The sequence below is a fragment of the Pseudochaenichthys georgianus genome, unplaced genomic scaffold (assembly GCF_902827115.2).
Source record: "Pseudochaenichthys georgianus unplaced genomic scaffold, fPseGeo1.2 scaffold_404_arrow_ctg1, whole genome shotgun sequence".
In the NCBI taxonomy this organism is placed as follows: Eukaryota; Metazoa; Chordata; class Actinopteri; order Perciformes; family Channichthyidae; genus Pseudochaenichthys; species Pseudochaenichthys georgianus.
This window is the reverse complement of record NW_027262969.1, coordinates 205,510-227,608: the sequence shown is the minus strand read 5'-3', so window position 1 is coordinate 227,608 and position 22,099 is coordinate 205,510. Positions and strand designations below refer to the sequence as shown.

At 40.3% G+C, this 22,099-nt stretch overlaps 1 protein-coding gene across 5 annotated transcripts in view; it reads left to right on the top strand.

Annotated features, from left to right (window-relative positions):
- Positions 1-4,692: 4,692 nt before the first annotated feature.
- The window catches only part of col12a1b (collagen, type XII, alpha 1b), a 171,418-nt gene continuing 154,011 nt past the window's right edge, over positions 4,693-22,099 (top strand). For all 5 annotated transcript variants that reach the window (XM_034078265.2, XM_071202387.1, XM_034078264.2 and 2 more), the window contains exons 1-10: positions 4,693-4,828; positions 5,552-5,655; positions 8,997-9,113; positions 10,581-10,724; positions 12,820-12,870; positions 14,861-15,124; positions 16,252-16,416; positions 19,306-19,479; positions 20,408-20,698; positions 21,377-21,979. In XM_034078265.2, coding sequence (XP_033934156.1) covers positions 5,586-5,655; positions 8,997-9,113; positions 10,581-10,724; positions 12,820-12,870; positions 14,861-15,124; positions 16,252-16,416; positions 19,306-19,479; positions 20,408-20,698; positions 21,377-21,979 — 1,879 coding nt within the window. In that variant the 5' untranslated portion in view covers positions 4,693-4,828; positions 5,552-5,585. The remainder of the gene's footprint in view (positions 4,829-5,551; positions 5,656-8,996; positions 9,114-10,580; positions 10,725-12,819; positions 12,871-14,860; positions 15,125-16,251; positions 16,417-19,305; positions 19,480-20,407; positions 20,699-21,376; positions 21,980-22,099) is intronic.

The following is a 22,099-nucleotide window of genomic DNA, read 5'->3' as shown; positions in this document are numbered from 1 at the left end:
CCCTCCCATAAAATGCTCTCACCCAGAGTGGGCATGCACACGCGCACGCACACACATGCGCACACGCACACACACACACACACACACATACACACACACACACACATACACTTTGATTCTGACACACACACCCCAAAAAACTCTCTTTCTGAGAGAATGGGAATGTTACTCTTTTACTGTCGCTTTATGTCTGGATAAACTCCAGTCCAATGCAATTTTAAAGAGATAGTCATTTTTAAGTAATTAGTGGTTATTAGGGGTGTAACGGTTCACAGAAGTCACGGTTCGGTTCGTACCTCGGTTTAGGGGTCACGGTTCGGTACGGTTCGGTACAACAACAAAAAAGCAAAAAAAAGTCCCAAATGCATAATTCCAGGTTTGTTGTTATTTATGTTTGAACAGTAGCGCAAGTTTCAGTTTAAAAATAAAGAACTCTGACATTTTGAATAATTAACTGTATTAAACAGTTAAAAATAAACCATACACACTGAGATGGCCATATTATCTATAATGGCTGATGTCAAACAAAAAGGTTTCATCAAGCTGTAAAACTAAAAAGGATGTCTTGATAATCATAAACAATAAGAAAGTGTTTCAAGAGTACAAAGTCGTTGAAATACATATGCCAAAAGCTTCCGTTATTTATGATGGTCTCTCGGCTTTCATGTCTCTTGGCTTCTTAAAAACAGCGGGGATCAGCTGTTGAACTGCTGCTGTCTTTGGCCGGGCTCCGGTGATTGGCTAATCTGGGTGATGCCTTCTGATATGATTTAGCATGTTTGGCGTGTGTGGCCATTAGCATACCGCACCGCTGTAGAGCAACGCCGACACACCGTCCTCGTCCGATCCACCACTCGCACACCTCTTCATTATTGTAGTCCACAGGGAACCCGAAATGTTCCCACACAGCTGATTTAAAAGAAGCAGGTGGGTTCTAGCTCCTGTGTGTTATCTGAACTCACCATACTAACTTTTCTTCTTCTTGTATTTTGTTCGTTTTGTTGTTGTGTTTCTTCTTGTTCTTCATTTTTTGTTTAAGGGCGGCTGGCAAACAGCTTTTAGGCGCAATACCGCCCCCTGGAGTATATATAGTGTAGTGGACCACTGCCCTGAATTACTTTTTTCCCAGTCGTAAAAAAAAGGCGTATTCGCCGTGTGACTGCATGTGCCGAACCGTGACGCCCGAACCGTGACAGTACGGGACGAATAGTGGTTATTATTAAATATGGCTCTTTTATTGCTACTTTTAACTTTTTAATGGATCCTATAAGTAAAGCCTGATAAAAGTGTCAAACTCCCGAAATCCACCAGAATACTGGAAATTACATCTACTCTGTTAAAAATGTCCTGGGGGGACCTCCAGACCGCCCGCTAGGGGGCGTGTTCAGTATGTGCCCACCCCCCCCCTGGAAAAAAATCTCCTGTTATCGGACGGTGTGAGGTTGGCAGGTATGGCTGAAGAGCTGATTAAGAATCCGTTGTCCGAGAGTGTCACAACTCAGGAGGAGACTGGCTCAGGATGGAGCCAGTCTCGATTGAGGCCCATCAGCTCTGATCTGCGACCACTTCTCATAAATCTCATCCTGGTCACTGACCTGCCAGTGGGCAACTCGATTTTGGAGGGAGGGGAGGGAGGGGAGGGAGGGGAGAGGTGCAGGAGAGAGGGGAGAGAGGGGAGAGGTGAGAGGTGCAGGAGAGAGGGGAGAGAGGGGAGGGAGGGGAGAGAGGGGAGAGGTGCAGGAGAGAGGGGGAGAGAGGGGAGGGAGGGGAGAGGTGCAGGAGAGAGGGGAGAGAGGGGAGAGAGGGGAGAGGTGAGAGGTGCAGGAGAGAGGGGAGGGAGGGGAGGAAGGTGAGAGAGTGGGGAGGTGGGAGAGGAGAGAGGTGCAGGAGAGAGGGGAGAGGTGCAGGAGATAGGGGAGAGAGGGGAGGGAGGGGAGTAAAAAACTGCACTTTAGTCTGGTGGTGCTCGACCTCAGGTTGCGGAAACTCCTCCCTGAAGGCAGGAGGGAGGAAGAGGATGAAGAGGCAGGTGGAGGGATGAAGAGGATGAAGAGGCAGGTGGAGGGATGAAGAGGATGAAGAGGCAGGTGGAGGGAGGAAGAGGATGAAGAGGCAGGTGGAGGGATGAAGAGGATGAAGAGGCAGGTGGAGGGATGAAGAGGATGAAGAGGCAGGTGGAGGGAGGAAGAGGATGAAGAGGCAGGTGGAGGGAGGAAGAGGATGAAGAGGCAGGTGGAGGGATGAAGAGGATGAAGAGGCAGGTGGAGGGATGGGAGGGATCACCCACAATGCCGAGTGTTCTCCGGGTGAGGTGGGTGTTGTAGGCCCAGGAGAGATGGGAGTGAGTGAGAGAACTCCCCCCCCCCCCCCCCCCACACGTACTGTAACACTTGAATAAAACCCTTATTAGCGTTTAGGAACCTGCTTTCTGGAAATGGTATTCAGTTACGATCTGACTTTGAAATGTAAACTACTAAGGTTTCAAAATGCATTGTTTTATCATAACTGCCTGACAATTCAATTCAATTCAAAACCTTTATTGATCCAAGTGAAATCCCATTGAGAACAATGCAGACCTGCAGCTATAGGTTCCACAAGAAGACATCAACACATAAACAACAGAACAACAAAAGGACAGCATACAGCAACATGTACAGGGATTACAATTTGCATATCTAACCACATGTACAGGTACCGACAGCATCTGACTGAGTAGCATCCAACCGAGCTTTAAAAACATGCAGTGGCACTAGCTTAAAACAAACAACAAATAAAACTTTCCTGTTCAATTGGATGAATAACCAGCTAATTGTGTCCGTGTCTTCAGCCACCAGGGGGCGCCACTGTCATGATTTAGAAAAGTAAATGTGAATGTTTCTGGTTTTTAGCCAAATATTCAAACATGATTGAGACTATTCACAATGTTTGGGGTGCTTCAACACATTTGACCACTTATTTAAATACTTGTCAAGATATGGAGAGTTTATATTTTAAATGATAACAGACGTGTTGGTGTTGCTTTTACACATTTGTCGGCACTAAAACAAATTGCGTTATGATTTTAAAGCAATTTTGGAGCAATTTTGACCAGAAATATCACAAAATGTTGGCAATTTAACGGATTCTACCAAACTTCGGCATATATGTGACCCAAATATGGACTGCAAATCACTTTAGTGGTGCTATTATTAGTTTTATAGTTGCACAAATCAACATATCTCTAGGTGTAGCTACTATCATATTTGAACAAAAAAACTGTATTGGTCTGCGATCCAGAATTTAGGGACTTTGATGCGCTTTGACACAGTTCAAAGTTACACATTTTGGAGGGGCCTTGTCCACATTTTAGGGGAACTGTAAATGTTGTGTATCATAGCAAACAGATTTGAGGTTAAAGGAAATGAAATATAAGTAGGATGAATAAATGATAGGAGACCAGAATCACTATTTCCAATTTGGATCATAACCTTGTGAGATTTCAGATCCATCATTCTTTACTTCTTGTATTATTATTGCACATTTGGAAATGACCTCGGACGCATTTAGTACTTTTTAGATTCCCGGGTACATTTGATCTCACATTTCTAACTGTACGTCCCTTTCTGTTCGACTCGGTGCAGAAGTGGTACTGGTGTAGATTTCGGCATGGTTGACTTTCTTGGGATGATTTTAATTGTCATACATGTGTGTTTCCTCCTAATGAGACCCGGCTGAGGAACTTCTGCTCCGACCCTGAAAACGGGAATGATTCATTACAGGGGGAAAGTCTGAGTGGTGGGGGGTTTAGTTTACTAGACTGTGTAATATTTTCCCTTTGATTCATCAAATGAAAAAGGGGTAAAAGCCTCAGTCATCCCCCCTCTTCCCAAAAAAGCAGATCTCCTGTCTCCTTGTGGCCGAGACGCACAGAAGCCCTCCATCACCGGAAAGGAATGCAGAGAACTATGTCGAAGTTTCCGAGTCTGTGTGTGTGTGTGTGTGTGTGTGTGTGTGTGTGTGTGTGTGTGTGTGTGTGTGTGTGTGTGTGTGTGTGTGTGTGTGTGTGTGTGTGTGTGTGTGTGTGTGTGTGAGAGAGTGTGTGTGTAAGCACTTTCAGAGGTTGCACATCATTTTTTGTCTCGGCTGCATGTCGTAAGAGCAGCCTTGGGGAGTAACGGATACAAAAGTAAAGGTAGAAGTACTCAGATCTTGTACTTGAGTAAAAGTAGAAGTACTCAGATCTTGTACTTGAGTAAAAGTAGAAGTACCAGAGTGTAGGAATACTCTGTCACAGTAAAAGTCCTGCATTCAAAATGTTCCTCAAGTGAAAGTAGAAAAGTATTATCATCAAAATATAGTGAAAGTAGCGACAGTAAAAGTAGTCGTTGTGCAGATTGGTCCATTTCAGAATAATATATATGATATGTTTTATAATGATTGACTAACTAAAGGTTAGGGTTAAACTAAAGGTATTAAATACATGTAGTGGAGTAGAAGTACACCATGTACCTCTGAACTGTAGTGGAGTCGAAGTACAAGGAGCTCAAAATTGTACTTAAGTACTTAAAAACTACTTAGTTACTTCCCGCATGTTCAAAGTAACCCTCCCAGCTGCGTAATAGTGCTGGGAGGGTAACTCTGGAGAGGGTTACTCCCCCCTGTTAAGTACCAGATTGAGTGCAGATTCGTTCCATTTGGAAAGAGGCTCGCCGACGCGTCTGGGAACCAAGAAGCTCTCTGGATCATTTCTCTCTCCTCAGGCTGAGGGTCTGCAACAGAGAGATTACCACCTTTCACATTTTTCATTTCGTTGAACCAACCCAGAGAGATTCGACAGTCTTCTCCATAGGTCAGTCCTGCAATATCTTTACGTTTCTCTTCCCAGTTGAATTATTGTGGTGCTTTTTAAGACGCATACATTCCATATTTCTTGCAGCTTTAAGGTGGTTTTATTCCTCGACTTAATAGTTTTTAATATTCCAGTTACCATCCAGTTTCATTTGGAGTATTTCGAGGAACGCGTGGACTATTCCTTGAAATCGCGGTGCGTAATTGCGCACGGCGCGAGGATTTGACATTCGGTTTTTCTGAACTTGTGAAAGACGTTCTCTCCGGTAGAGTGGGTTTATTTATCAGCAGCGATATGAGGGACTTGATTGGAGGATTTGCATCAGAATCCAGGCAGGCTGATTTAGGAGGGAGACTTAACACAGGAAGAGAAGAGACAGTCAGATGCGCCTTTATTCTAACAGGTTATCCATTAAAACGACTTTGTTGGTTGTTTGAAGTTTTGAAATTGTGGATTTTTGGACATTAACATAAATTCTATCTTGTAAAAAAACATTTTGTGTCTCTGGGGAACAGCTGTTAGGAGCCCAAGGACCATGGAAATCAGATTGTTTAAATATATTCCTGCGTTTTGTCGTGTGTATTTTTAAGCATCTGATTGCTGGTAGATTTTCACGAGGCAGGTGTTGGAGGTTCCTGGTTCACGTCCAGGTTGCTCCAAGGTGCTCTGGAGCCTCGGGCTGCTTTGTTGAAGGTTTAACCGCCTCTCTTCATTCCTCCTCAGCCTCCTTCATGAGCTGCTGAGCCGGAGGAAGAAGATGAAGATGTTTCTGGCGGTGGCTGCCCTCCTGGCACTGCTGCTGTCCTCCTCTCACGCCCAGGACACAGGTAAGGCTGCTCTTCCTCCTCCTCTTCATCATCCTCTCTGTGATCCAACACCTCTCTCTTCATCTCCTCTCACCTCTGCCTTTCCTCAGCAATGTGTAGATGCATATTTAGTCTGAATAAAAGAATCACACAGAGAAAGAGAATGTGTGGATTGATTTGTTTTACCTTTTCAGCTTCAGTTTAACCTTTTCATTGATGTTTTTTCCCCCAAGTTCCCATCAGGAATTCACAAGATTTCTACTTGCAGAGAAATAGCTTCAAATATCTGGGTTGAATTTATGGATTGGAGTTAATTTGGTCAAACTAGTAGCGCTTCAGAAATGTGTTTTAGCCACGAGAGAGTTAACAGATGGTGAGAAAGCTACCGTTATGAGGGAACATTGTTATACTGTTAAAAAAGCTAACCTCTTTTGCCTTTCTCCCCTAAAAGAACAACTTCAAGCTTCATAAATGCAATTTATTCACATTTACCCATCTCAAAAGATTGCAATCTATCTGAAAAACTATCGTAAAGTTAAAAAAAGTGTTTGACCCTTTACTGCATCCCATGTGAGGCTGTAGAGCTGAAACTAATGGGACATCTTTTCATCCTCACACAGATGTAGTTCCATCTGTTTTACACCAGGGGGGGCCCTTGCTTATAATAAAATATTTACTACTGAAGCAGAAATCTCTCGATAGTTTCCAAAAAAAGGAAAAGCCCAGACGGCACGTGGCCAAGTTTCCTCCCCACGTCATTTCTCCTGATGGAACGGAAAGACTAAATATGAATTTCACATGATTTCCCAGAGGTTAGAAGAGGAGAGGATCTGCTCCCTTGTGCCTCTGGAGTTTCTCCTAAGTGCAGTAAAACCCATCAAGGAGGAGAATATTTCTCTTTTCTGCTTCCAGGAGAGTTTCCGACCTCCTGTGACCCCCATGATTGTCTCAACGGGGCCCCTTTCAAAGCAAAGGCATCATAATGGGGTCATATACATGATAGCGTGTGGAATACTTAGACTTGTTGAGGCTGGAAAAAAGAATTATCTCCCAAAGGGAAGTCCTCTGCTTTAAGGACTGTCACATTTCAGGTGATAAATGACAAAATAAAAGCAGCCTCGGAGGTCGAAAGCTTCAAAGAAAAGCTCCGAATGTAAGAAAGTGTGTGTTCAAGTGTGTGTGTCCATGTGTGTGTAAGTGCTGGAGTTTCTTTGGGTAGTTTTTGTCCATTTGGAAACAGAAGCAGCAGCCCCCCCGCGGGCCCTTGAATTGATTCCCCAGGTTGGTGGTTCCTCCATTTCTGACGTCCTGTCCCTTCCCCCTCTTCACGGTCAAGCCTTGACCTCGAGTCTCGGCTTCACAATATTTTAAAATGATATTCTTCACTCCAATACTAACAGATGAACTGGTTGGCGGTCTAGGAAAAAACACTCGGTTAAATATTGTGTCGTTTATTTTAGATATTTCAGATTACCGTTAGATTAACTTCCCTTCAGCATGAACAAATTAAGAGTTAGACTCGCTGTTGACACATTTTAGTTTCAGTTAAAAAAATATCTCTAAAAATGGGGGAAATTGTACAAGGCTGGAAAAACTGTGGATTGTCACATTGAGTGTCAATACTGCAATACAGCATTTTGTTTTGAGTATTGATACTAGCATCAGTTGGATACATGGCGATAAGATAAGTGTTTTACGGTATCTGTTTCATAGAACTTGGTAGCTATTCAAGTGTAGATAATTAAGAAAAAGTAAGAAAATGTCAAAATAGTGCGTCTTAAATGATAAGGTTATTAACAGATGAGTAGAAAAAAGCTTGAAAGATATATGGAGTAGTTTATTTACATTACATCCTACCATAAATCAAGATGAGTATTTTCTTGCTTATAACGCTTTCGGTCGTGTAACCGGTTCTACCGATGATTTGCGTCTAAAAGCATTCATGTCTGGACGTTAGCTAAACTTACAGCTACTTTTATTTTCTTTGTTAAAAATTGGTGCATGATAGCAAGCTAGATTCTCAGATAGGCGACTTTTTACTCGTGTTAGATTTTAGATTTAGTTTGAAAACCCCAACCTGAAGAAAATCATTTTAAAATATTCTCTAAATAATACCCTGTCGTCCCTCGTGTACATGGAATCTGTTTGTCCGATGCCCCAAGTTGTTGTTAACAACTTTTCATGTACACGTGATGCATGATATCCTCGTGTCCGTGACCAAAAATCAGAGGTTCTTAAATGATTAAAGTCCAGATCCTTAAGGGAAACAAAACCATTTACAAATTTGGGATCTGGAGCTGAAGCAGTTTAAGAACCTTTGGTGCAGTTTTTTTGGAAAACGTGAAAAAAGATGTACACGCGTCTTTATTGACGCTGTGTATTCTTTTATGAGGTTTGCAATGGAGACGATGAGAGAAACTTTCCCCCATTGTATAATCAATATTTGAGAGTTTCATCAGATGTGTGTTTTTGTCAATTCAACATCTTGAGTTGGATTGAGGTCATGGACGGTCTGCAGGATGTCAGCCGGTCCATGTTGTCGTTAGTTGGCCGGAAGCAACACTTTGTATTATTTACAGAGAAGCTGGTGAATTAAAAACATATATATTGTTGGTATCTATCAGTTAAATGATCTGAATGGAAGCAACGAAAGGCCATGATAGTAGAAATGTTTGTTTTCCAGACACAACTTTTAAGTTTTGATCCATCAAACATTTCATACATTTATGGGATTAAGAAACTTAGATTGTCCAATATTTTAACAAACATCATTTTTGGATCTCAAAAGTGTTAAGCCAAAATAAAAACCATTGTAAGAAACAAACAATGCCTTTAAGTGAAGATTGCTTTTTGTCATTTCATTCATTTTTTAGTCACAATTTTCAACAATATTCCAATCTAAGCAACTTAACTTGAATATTCAGGTCTGAAAATAAACCACTTCTTACTAAGCATATTGGAAATCATTTGATTTTAGACACTTGATTATTATCTTTCTTGAAATTGCTTCCGTAGACTTTGTCAGCCAAACGTCACCAGAGTCTGAGTCTTCCCGCCATGTTTGTGTTTCCTTGTGAATCTTCTCAACAGTAGATGGTAATGTTGTGTTGTCTTTTTGCTTGAGTTGTTGATGGCTGCCGGCCACACAAACTCAAACAGAGGTCATTTTTTGTGTGTGTCCAAAATGGCTTCCCTAACATCTGTAGTTTAGTTTGTCTTTGTGTTGTTTGTGCCAACAGTGAACTTTTCAAACTTCATCCTGGAAGTGTTGACTGTTGGGGAAATCCTTTTATTCTTCACATTACAATACATCCACCGCTTGAAGCTGCTGGATTAACTCTGTTTACCTTTTCTCTTCACAGTGAACCCTCCGTCAGACTTGAGGTTTAGGATTTTGAATGAGAAAACAGTGCAAATGATTTGGAGTAAACCACAGTCGAGGATACAGGGCTACAGAATACAAGTGACCTCAGACACAGGTGGGTGCTCATTAAACCTGTGAGTTATGTCCTGCCCAGCCCACAACATTACAAGTGCCATAAACTTTCTTAGACATCAGTCTGCCCGGCAAGACTCAACACTCCCCGCAATTATCTGAAGATTTCTGCACACACATGTTTCCCTCCAGGACATCTCTAATGATTTAAAAAAAAAAAAGGTAAAACATTATCTCTGCAATGGAAAGTTGTCAGCATTAGTTTAACTCAGGAGCGTAGCTGTCACGTCAGTCAGAGTTATTTAAACAGGGAGATGATCTTTGAAAAACAGCTTACAGTCATATCAGATCTGCCCTTCAGTCAGCATGAGTTTAAATAAGGAGAACATCTAAATACCACAATACAAAAATGTTTTTATGAACCACACAGCTTCTGGTCTTCCAAGACCCGACCGGACAAAAAGACGTGGGCACGAAACATAGGCTACCAGCAATAGATACATTGCTTTAAAATCATTCTGTGTGACACGAAAAAAAATGCGAAAATCGTGTTGCTGAACAAGAATCAATAGATTACATTAATTTCGTGACTATAACACAAAATGCTGCGAGACTGGGTTGCTATAATAACATGTTTATTAAATGGAGCTTTACACGTCAGACAAACTCTGACATGAAAATGATTTGCCACTAAATATATAACTTTCTCCTAGTAACTGTTGGTGTAATTGTTAGCCAACTAAACTAGCTAACTGTCAGAAGGTTAGCTTTAATATTACATTTAATATACATTTAAATACATTCAATAACTCCTGGGTGAAGCATCAGTCGTATGGCTTGTTAACCAACATATCTAACATCAACTTTCTTTCTGTTATGTAATGTTAGCTAACTTAATTAGCTTACTAGCTAACAGAGCTAACGGTTAGGGTTATATTGATATATTATTGATATAGATTATATATATATATATTATATAGATTAGATTATATTGATATAGATTATTGATATATTGATATATTATATAATATTGACATTCAATAAAGGTCAGATTACAGACTTTCGGCAAATGTAACAATTTAAGACATTTCAAAAATTGTAATTATGAAATGTTAGCTTGGATATTAAACCCTTAAGTGAGGGTTTAGGTAGTTATTTGAATTCATTTTGTAGAAAGTTAATGGGTTTTAACACAGTAATAATCCTGTATAATAGGCATTACACATTTGTCTACTAGAAAAGTAAGCATATCAACTCATAAAACAGGCCTAGGCTTCACTCAATAGAACAATTGGGTATTTAAGAGTTAACATGATGTGTTTTGATTCAGTCATTGAGTAATGCGGAAAGATTTCATTAAATTGAATCTTTTGTTGTATGTTTACACAACTCTTTCTTGTCCTCAGGTCAACAGTTTGAATCAGGTTTTATGTAACCCTGACTCTTGGAGAAATTAAGTAATGCAATAGTTTTCCTAATGGATTCCCTCTGACTTTGTGCATTTTTGTAGAAGAACCAATGAGAGAATTTAGTCTGCCTGCATCTGCGTCTAAGACCTCCATCTCAGACCTGAGTCCAGATGTGGATTATACCGTAACGATATCGGCGTACGCTGGATCAGAGGAGAGTCTGCCCATCTCCGGCCAAATTACACGTGAGTCACAGAGTGTGTGATGGTGTGTGATGGTGTGTGTGTGTGTGTGTGTGTGTGTGTGTGTGTGTGTGTGTGTGTGTGTGTGTGTGTGTGTGTGTGTGTGTGTGTGTGTGTGTGTGTGTGTGTGTGTGTGTGTGTGTGGTTAAAGTAGCTCCAGACTTTCAACCAAATGCCTGGAAAATGTGTGAGCAGCTGGTCTGCTTTAGCAGCAAGTCACAATGACCTGGTTCATCAAACTGACTGGTAAAATTCCCAATACACTGAGTGGACACAATAACATGATCAGTGCTTTTTACGGAAACCCTGAAAGGCAAATGCAAAAAAAACATTTTTGGTGATGCATTTTCTTAATCTGATCTAGTCTGTGTTTATACATTTAAAACAGTTTTGCAACGATAGTCTTTCTAAGGATTTATTAAGATCCCCTCCACTTAAAAATGTGTGGCTGAAAGTGACCAAGAACCTGCCAAAACACTCAAAATATTCCAGATGTGGTGCATTACATTTTGAAACTGTTTAGAGACACATCAAATCCCTATAACTTAATTTAAGCGGCTCAATCCAGTCGAATAAAACATTCAAATGTCATTATACATAATTAATATATGGTATATTTGTTTACCAAGACGTACGGCAAATAGACTGACATAGTTTCAACAACGGCAAGTGAATTATTGGATGACATTTTAAAGACTAAATATGATTAGTAGCTTGTTAGAAAAATAGATGTATTGTCTTCAATGTGGTAAAATTATTTGGCTTCTATCAGGACACAATAAAACGGCTGGAGACAGACATGAGGAGCTCAAGGGCTGTTTAAACCCGTTATAAAATGCAGATGTGATTTGGTGCACTAGTTAGATCACTGATTCCCAACATGTGAGTTCTCAAGATAACCATGATAGGTCACAAGGTAAGTGAAAATGTATGCAACAGAATTAGATGCTTTATTCTTGTAAAAAAATCCCTTTCTTTCGTTGATTGAACTGGTTCCAACTCATGTCCAAACAAAGGTCTATACCAAGGTTGCTCAACCTTTTTTGAACCAAGAGCTTCTTTTAAAGTTGCCAGTCTGCCGAGATCTACCAGTCCAAATAGAGAGGGGGGGGGGGCTAGAGAACTGTCAACTGGGGGGAGCCTCGCTGCGGGGAAACGGCGGACCTGAGTCGATGCAACTTCAATGATGCCTTTTTAAAAACATAACGAAACTTAAAATATTAAATGAAACAATCTCATCTCTTGCGGACTGTCACTCCTGTTGCCACGGACAACGTCAGCTAACTAGAGCCCACTGCCCACCAGCCACGCCCCGACACATGGGGTCATGCCAATCACAAAGATTTGATGCGTTCAAGTGCATTATTCTGGCACAGGAAGGTTATGTTACAGGACATTAACGATAAAACAGAATATTGTTGTTCTATTTTTAGACACATCTCGTGGTCGACTGGGAATCTGGTCTAACTAAAGGGTGATAGAGGCAAATCAGATAGGATGTAAGCAGTTAAAAGAAGACCCAAAAGTCCCGTTAAAGTCTCTTTTGACATTACGTAAAGATGAAGAGACGTTACTGCTTCAGTTTAAAGAGAGACATTACCAAACAAAGGTCTCTAATGAAGGGTAATTTGAAGGTATTACAAGAAAAATGGTTTCCTAACCGCTGATAAAGTCGCTCAAAGAGGCTAATCTAATGTAATCTAAGCAATTCAAAGACCAAAAAGTCCCGTCAAAGTCTCTTTTGACATTACGTATTGATGAGTGAATGATCCAGATTTTCTGCTGTGAGTGAGATCTTCATTTAGTTCGGAGTGAATGCCTTTTTGGCATCGCAGCACACACTGATGAGCCGAGCATCCCTCCGAGCACGGAGATTCCCTGAAAATCTGTCGGAAACGATGACATCAATTGAGTTTGTTTTGACATTTGGGAGCTCGTGTTGCACGTTCGTTAGATCTGTGGGGACACAATGTTGTGTAAGAAACCCTCAGAGGAGAGAAAAATAATCTCTTGAATGGAAAGACATTGAAGAAATGTTGACAGATAGATAAAGGGTTTCTTATTTCTGTAATTACATGATTGTGTTTTTGTGTTTCAGTGGAGTCAACTGGAGGGACTTCCAGCAAACCAGACGCTTCAGATTCAGTCAGTAAGTCCTTTTGTTCCTTTAATTTGACGTGTGGGTTTCACTCACATCGCTAAGACAATGAGTCACAAACGTTTTCACATATTGTTCTTGAACGTTCTTTTCCTCGCTGCTGGTCGGCGTCCATCATCGTGAGCTCAGAATCGAAAGGAGTTCTCTTTCAACACAACCCCCAATTGTATAGCGAGAATCAAATGTAGGCCCCCATAAATCTCTAAAGTATTCGGTCATGGTGTTGGTCCTCTGCTGGGAGAAGTGGAAACCATTACAGAGGCTGATTTACAAGAGAACTGCTACTGCCCCGCACATGATGACAAGCTTTTGCTGGTTTTTCACTAGGGGAAAGAAACTCCCAGAAAGAAGAGAGAGAGAGAGTCCTGTACCTAAAGCGGTACATTTAGATTCAACTTCAGAAGAACAATGTGCTTTACAAAAACACTCAAGCACTCATCTTGAGCAATGAAGAGCTTTTATATAACAACTCCTACTGTACGTCAATTTTAAGGAGCTAAGTTGAATCAAAGTCTGTATCAAATGCTGTCAAAGCGACCAAACACCTAATAAAATGTAACTCTAAGCCTTCGATTGAAACCGATGAGATATATGAACATTCACCCCCTGTATCATTGGCATTTAAGGGGAAATGTGATATAGTGATCCAAACCGTTTGTTGTAATAATTCTGTGATTAGTTTCAGCATTTTAATATTGAGCACTATGGGGATTGATTAGCCTTTGGAGAAAGCCTCAAGTGGCCATTTGAGGAACTGCAGTTTTTGGCACTTCCACATTTCCTTCCTTTTTAACCCTGGAGGTTTTTCCGCTTGGCTTTAACACTACTTTTTAAATGACCATAGACGTCAAATATGCAAATCCCTTAGGTGTTGTGATAACATTGTTAGTGTGGAGATCAGGTTATGAACTACAGGTGTAAAGGAAAGTTGTCATCATAATACAAACACGTAGGGTTAACCCTATTGATCCCAATTTGGGAAATGTGTGCATTGCAGCAGCATACAAAGACAAGGCAGTCTAATTAGTGAAATTAAAAGAGTAGAAATAAACAATCCAAAATATAAACATCTCAAATAGAAATCAAATTCCATTAAAAGATTAGAAAATATACATTTTGTAATGCAAATTTACAGTAACAAAAGTAAAGTAAACAAAAGTAAATTTGATCAAAATTGCAACATGACGGTCTTTTTTGGGGCATTAGGAGGTCAAGGGTTCTGTATTTTCTGACACATGTATTTGAGATTGAACATTAACACCGTAAAAACTCGAAATCTGGCCAAGTATATTTGCCTAATATCAGAATATGTCTTAACACTTGATATAAGACATTATAACTTAAGAAGTAACAACGCAGGGAGATATAGGGTCTTGTTTTTAGACAATGCATCTTAAGTATCTGTTTAAGACTTTTGAAAGCATCTTATTTTTAGTTGGATCTCAGATTAAAGAAGGTTTTCAAGCTGCTGTGGTATTTGTAAAAGATGGATCATCTAGTTTCAAAAAATGTATCTTACTTGATTTTGGAAAGCATTTTTACAATCACCAACTCATTTCAGAAATTAAAGCAATTTTGAGCATTTCTGACTTATTGCCATTCATAGATAAAGTTCAAAAATAAATTCCCCAACTAATTACAACATCTCAAGTATCTAAATATCCCATATTATTCAAATAAATCTTATCAAGCAAATGTTTACTTGTTCTATTGGCAGATTTTCAACTTATACCAAGCAAAAACACCTTGATTTTATTATTGTAATACCTGATTTTGAGCAGCATTTTTCCCAGTGAAATAGCTAAAGTAATCAAAAACCAGAACAACAGCGATGAAATTGACACCTCTCTGGATCATTGCGAACTTTAAACATTCATCCTTAAGTGGCTTGAAATATAACTTGTGAAATGTCCTTTAATTTAACCTTATTCCTTCTTCTCTTGATATTTATTACCCTCTCCCCCCTCACTTTATTTCCCAGAATGCTCTGTGAGTGCCATCGCTGACGTGGTTTTCTTGGTGGACGGATCCTGGAGCGTCGGCCGGCCGAACTTCAAATTCATCCAAAAGTTTATCTCGGTGGCGGCCGGAGCGTTTCAGATCGGAGCGGAGCGGACGCGGGTTGGCGTGGTCCAGTTCAGCTCCGGATCCAGAACTGAGTTCAACCTGAAGACACATCTGACCCGACCCACGCTGCTGAGGGCCATCGCAGCGCTGGAGTACAAGGGAGGGAACACCAGGACAGGTACAGGATCTCTTCAAATACACAGAGAGGGCAAAAGTACACACATCCAGAAGTACAGATACTCGTGTTTAAAAATACTCTGGTAAAAGTAGAAGTACTGACTAAACTTCTTTATTCAAGTCAAAGTAAAGAGACTTTGAAGTGTACTTCAGTAAAAAGTACCCATAGCTAGCAGCTGCTTTAAAGAGTACCTGACCTCCCTTTATATCAATAGAACAATAATGTCATTGTTAGCTAATGAATGTTTCCATGCTGAACAACGGCAACATGACAACGTTTCCATTGGTCCCTCTTCTTTAGAGAAGACCAGGAAGTGATGGATACACGGATCGTGTTCCAACCAATAGGCACGCAGTGACTCTAAAGAATAATGATCACGCCACAAACACACATTCAGACTAAAGGAACCAGCTGTTTGGGAAATGAGAGAAGTAGAAAGTACAAGTATTTGGGTTCAACATGTGAGAAGTAGAAAGTACAGGTATTTGGGTTCAACATGTAAGAAGTAGAAAGTACAGGTATTTGTGTTCAACATGTGAGAAGTAGAAAGTACAGGTATTTGAGTTCAACATGTGAGAAGTAGAAAGTACAGGTATTTGAGTTCAACATGTAAGAAGTAGAAAGTACAGGTATTTGTGTTCAACATGTGAGAAGTAGAAAGTACAGGTATTTGAGTTCAACATGTAAGAAGTAGAAAGTACAGGTATTTGGGTTCAACATGTAAGAAGTAGAAAGTACAGGTATTTGAGTTCAACATGTAAGAAGTAGAAAGTACAGGTATTTGTGTTCAACATGTGAGAAGTAGAAAGTACAGGTATTTGAGTTCAACATGTGAGAAGTAGAAAGTACAGGTATTTGAGTTCAACATGTAAGAAGTAGAAAGTACAGGTATTTGTGTTCAACATGTGAGAAGTAGAAAGTACAGGTATTTGAGTTCAACATGTAAGAAGTAGAAAGTACAGGTATTTGGGTTCAACATGTAAGAAGTAGAAAGTACAGGTATTTGGGTTCAACATGTACTTAAGTACAGTAATAAAGTATTTGTACTCCACTACTTCCCTCCTCTGCAGACCATTGTTTTCTGTGCATCATTTAAAACCCAACCCCTTCCTGTGTTCCTGCTCCAGGCGATGCCCTCGACTACCTCCTGAATAACTCTTTCTCTGAGGCGTCTGGTGCCAGGAAAGCTTTCCCCAAAGTGTTGGTGATCATAACGGATGGCAAATCTGAGGATCCCGTGGAGAACTACGCCCGGCAGCTGAGGAGCAGAGGGGTGGAGATCTTTGTCCTCGGTACGCAGCCAGAAACACGTTTATTACATTCCACCTCTTACGTTTCCCACTCGTTATTTAATGCTTTTAACCCCGTAACAAAAGCAGCTCAGGGTGACGTAACAATAGGAGAATTTCCTACATCATTAAACGCTACGAGCGAGTGATAGCAGGTTTTATGTGTGTTTACACTCGAGCTCAGACTTTCCACTAACTGAGGGACGGAGGAACAGAAGTGGGCGGAGGGATGGTGGTTAAAGAACAACACGAGATTATCTTCTACGGTCTGTGGGAACTGATCACTGATAGATCAATGATTCAAACACTCAGATTATACATCAGTAACACTGTAGATGACTCCTAATATAAATATAACATGGATCCAATCAGCATGGACATCATGTTTAGGAAGATTTCTCAAATCCCAAAAACAGTTATAGCATTATTTTGATTTCATTGACCGTCATTTGAGTTGTGATATTTCTGCAGACAATTCTTTCTTTACTTAGAGGTCACTTTGTCAGAGAACCTGATATAATGTTTGGATATATTTTTAAAAACATTATATATCAGACTTTATCTTGGCAACAACTTGATACTGTCAGATATATATGACGAAGAAAGGAGAGGAATGAAAAGGTAGAAAGGACAATATCAGCATTATTTGTTAATAGTTGTAGAGCAGATCTCTAAGTGCATCTTCATCTGCAAAGAAACCTGTCAAAAAACATACAAAATAAAGAATATCTCCTTCTGCAAAGTTACAAAATCTCCAAAAATGGAATTAATCTAGTTTAAAATCACACTTAATTACAGTATTTGGGCTAAAATACCTTGTTACTTTCCAATTGATTCATTTACAAAGTCCTCATCGAGTCCTCATGGTTTCATATTTACTTATTTGAGGAAGAAAGGAGGAAACAGGGAAAGAGAAAGAAAGAAGGAGAGGAATGAAAAGGTAGAAAAGTGCAATATCAGCCTTATTTGGTAGATCAGATCTCTAAGTGCATCTTCATGTAACCTGTCGAAAAATATGCAAAACAAAGATTATCTCCTTCTGCAAAGTTAGTAACTCTCCAAATATGAAAATAATCGAGTATAAAATCACACTTAAGTACAGTGTTTAAGTTAAAACACCTTTCTAATTTAGTCGTCCAAGAAGTCCTCATCGAGTGTAAAAGTCGACGAGGATATAGGATTTAAAAAAGCCAAAATGGTTTCATATTTACTGCCCATCATATGTGAGGAAGGAAACAGGGAAAGAGAGAGAAAGAAGGAGAGGAATGAAAAGGTAGAAAAGCGCAATATCAGCATTATTTGGTAGAGCAGATCTCTAAGTGCATCTTCATGTAACCTGTCGAAAAATATGCAAAACAAAGATTATCTCCTGCAGAAACTCTCCAAATATTGTAAAAATACTTTCCAATTTAGTCGTTTCAAAAGTCCTCATCGAGTGTATAAACTACATTCAGTAAAGGCTCATAGCTTTACTGAATGTCCACGAGGATGTAGGATTGTAAAAAGCCCAAATGGTTTCATATTTGCTTCCCATGCTGTCACACTTTCCAGCGAGAGTGGAATAAAACAGCGGAGGCTTTCGATTGGTTGTGACTCCAGCTGGAGAACTTTTAATGTGTTTCACTGCACGTTTTTATAGATTTACCCAGTATTTACAGACCTGGAGAGAATCCACTCTTATTGACGCAATAATCCTCTCATGATGCCAGTGACTTTATAACTTTATGCTTTGAATTTGAACTAGTGTTGCCTTTAAGATAGGAAATGTCAAAACAAAAAGATCAGAATCAGAAACAGGATATAACGAGGAATTTGACTTGGTGCTGTGGTGTAACCCTAACGGTAACCCATTCAAATAAAACAAAGAAATTGTCGGAGGAAAATCTCGGACTAGGCAATAATGCAATTCTAATGGGTTCTGAAGAAATCGCTGGAGGCAGACAGTTTGGTGCAATATAACTTTTATTACGTCAAAAGACATAAATCAAAACCCGGGATCGTACTGTTGAACAAACGTTGTACTCGCACCTTTATAGCGAGCCTTCTCGTCCCTTATTGGTTGACCTTGGTGAAGCACGACAAACCACCTCCCAGTTTCTTTGTCAGCAACTTTTTCTGCAGACGTTTGCATTTACCTACACTTCCGCACACGTGCCCTGGAGGCGTCCCGTCACATTGACCGCTTCTTGAGCTTCACCAAAGTTCACTATCAAGTGAGGGGAGTTTTACCACTGGTCTCTTTCCCAGTTGTAACCTCGCATCTCATTAGCTTCAGGCACTGTGAATAATAATTAACCTTAACCAAAAAGTGGCCTTTTCGTTCAACCTGACACACACATACATTACATTACATGTTACTTGTTAGACGCTTTTATCCAAAGCGACTTACATACTCAATACTGTGGACAATCCCCACACCAAGGCTCTATCCACTGCGCTACACGCCTCCGTATACACACGCACACACACAAACACACACACACACACACACACACACACACACACACACACACACACACACACACACACACACACACACACACACACACACACACACACACACACACACACACACACACACACACACACACACACACCCTAGCATCATTCCCCCAACATTATATTAAAAACGCAGATAGAAAACCATTTGAAGAAACTTAAAAAAAAGATATAAAAAAAGATAGCAGTATTTTTTTCGTCATGAATGTTGGAAAAACTGAAAATAATGTTAACATATATATATTGCAGTATTTACATTGAAATATAATTGGAGTAATAATTATAATAATAAATAATAATTGGAATGTCCCACATTTTAGCAGACTGTGATCTGAGTGGTTGCAGTGGACCCATTTCCCTGTTCTTCAGACACTAACATCTCTCTTTGTTCAGGCATCCAGCAGGCAAACGAGGAACAGATGAAGCTCATGGCCTCCGAGCCTCACAGAAGTCACATCTTTAGCGTCGCTGACTTTAACTTAATCAAGAGTGTGCAGAACAAACTCGTCTCTCAGGTGTGCGCTGGCGTCGACGATCAACTCAACTCACTCGTCAGCGGAGAAGAAGGTGAGATGTGATGAAGAAATGTGAAATAAGTGGAGAAAATAAAGCGTTACAAGTTTCTGCCTTCTGTTGTCCTTTTTCGGCACATTATCTAAAAAAGTAGATTTCTTGTCACTAGTTAAATGAAGAGATTGATACCTATCTAATGTGTGTACGCTACAATTACACTAGAGCTAGCAGGTAGCATAGCTTAGCATAAAGACTGAACGTGGGGAAACAGTAAGTCTACATCAGTCCAAACGTAACACAACCCCTCTACCAGCACCTCTAACTTATTCTTATTCTTGTTTTATTTAGTTATTTCAACCCATACATCTTTGGACAGAGCCAGGCGAACTGTTTCCACCTGTTTCCAGTCTTTATGCTAAGCTAAGCTAACCATTTGCTGGCCCCCATTTCATATTTAGAAGACATAACAGTAATATGAAGCTCTTCATGTAACTCTTGCCATATTTTTTAGATATATAACTACTCCTTATTGATATGTCATCATTATTCCTTTTTACATCTGATTTTCATAGCTTTTTAACAATGTTTTCGTCAATTATGAAGCAGAATAAAAAGCAGAATAAAAAGCCCTTAAGTTTCTCCTAAATCGATCGCATAATGAGAGTTAATCATTCTATAATGGCTATTTTTGGCAGTTGTTGAGCCACTCTCCAAGTCCTGGAGGTCTCAAGCTCCTCATGAAACTCTTGTCATATTTTTGAGATATATAACTACTCCTTATTGATATAGATATAATAATAACTTAATAATAATAAATGTTATAGCTTATTTTCCTAGTTTTTTTTAAGCAAACAACAATGTTTTTGCCAAATGATCAAGCCTTTAAGATTCTCCTGCTATACGCCAACACAATGGAGACAAATATGGTTAAATCGATCGCATAATGAGAGTTAATCATTCTATAATTCCTATTATTTGGCAGTTGTTGAGCCAGCGTCCAACCTCCAAATCCTGGAAGTCGCCTCAAAGTCGTTGCGGTTGATGTGGGACGCCTCCATCGGAGAGGTTTCGGGATACAAGGTTCAGATGATTCCGATGATGGCTGGAAGCAAACGGAAGGAGCTCCACGTTGGTTCGACGCAGACCCAGGTGGTGGTCAGAGATCTTTCCCCAGACACAGAGTACCAGATCAGCCTGTTCGCTTTGAACGGCCTGATGCCCAGCGAGCCTCTGACCCTCATGCAGAAAACACAACTCGTTAAAGTGTCACTGGGTGAGTACGAAATAGTGGAGGTAAATCTCCAAACTGGCCTTTTTGTTGCATTTTCTGACACAATGGAAGTTTGTCGGACACTAAGAGGGTTTCTGCAAAGTCTTCACAGTTCAAGAAAATAAGTTATCGTTTTATTTTAAAGGAATACGGCATGGTTAACTCGATTGCACGCTTATACTCGGTATGCTTGCATTGTTTAATCTGTGAAACAAGCTTGTTTTGCATGAACACAAATATTTGTATGTGTTCTCATTGAATCTAGTCATTGACAACCTTTAACAATATTCTAGGTATCATTGAGCCATCTAGTCTAGTCAACTGCCCACTCCGAACAAGCAGCAAAAACTAGAATTGTCCCCGTTATTAACTTGTATTATGTCTTCCTTATTGCAATAGTAATTGTTATATGTTATTTACACTGTTACATGTGCACATGTAGGCCTACGTTTTAAGTTTTGGCTATAGGCTAAAGTAATGAGTAATACATTACTTTTTTTGAGTAACGACCCCATCACTGGTGACAACCTTTAACAATATTCCAGGTATCATTGAGCCTCTTTTTTTACTTTGTGAGCAGTAAGGGTAAAAGGTCTTATAAAACAAGCGTTAGACAGATTTGAATGTGTTCTCTTTGAAGCCAATCAATTCAAACCTTGTCTTGTGTCTTTCTGATCTCAGAGTGTTCCCTTGGCGTTGATGTCCAAGCCGATGTGGTCCTCCTCGTCGACGGTTCCTACAGCATCGGTCTGGCTAACTTCGCCAAAGTGAGAGCGTTCCTGGAGGTGCTGGTTACCTCCTTCGACATCGGACCAGATAAAGTCCAGATCAGCTTGGTTCAGTACAGCAGGGACCCTCACACCGAATTCTACCTGAACACCCACCACGATCAGAGCGCCGTAGTGAAGGCGGTGAGATCGTTTCCGTATCGTGGTGGATCCACAAACACCGGCAGGGCGATGACTTACGTGAGAGAGAAGATCTTCCAGGCCAACAGAGGAGCGAGAGCCAACGTTCCTCGAATAAACATCCTCATCACGGACGGGAAATCCTCCGACGCCTTCCACAATCCGGCCACCAAACTGAGGAACGCCGATGTGGAGATATTTGCGGTGGGCGTTAAAGATGCCGTGAGAGGCGAACTGGAGGCCATCGCCAACGAGCCGGCGGAGACACATGTTTACACCGTGGACGACTTTGATGCCTTCACGAGGATTTCCAAAGAGCTGACGCAGTCCATCTGCCTGAGGATCGAGCAAGAACTACGAAACATCATCCAAAGACGTAAGTACTGTTGCTTCAATACTCTATGCTGATGATACCATGCTTTCTACTCAAGATGTTCAGAGAAATGTGCAGAGAAAGATTGGATCTATTCTGACGTCTTGTCATTTATTACTTATT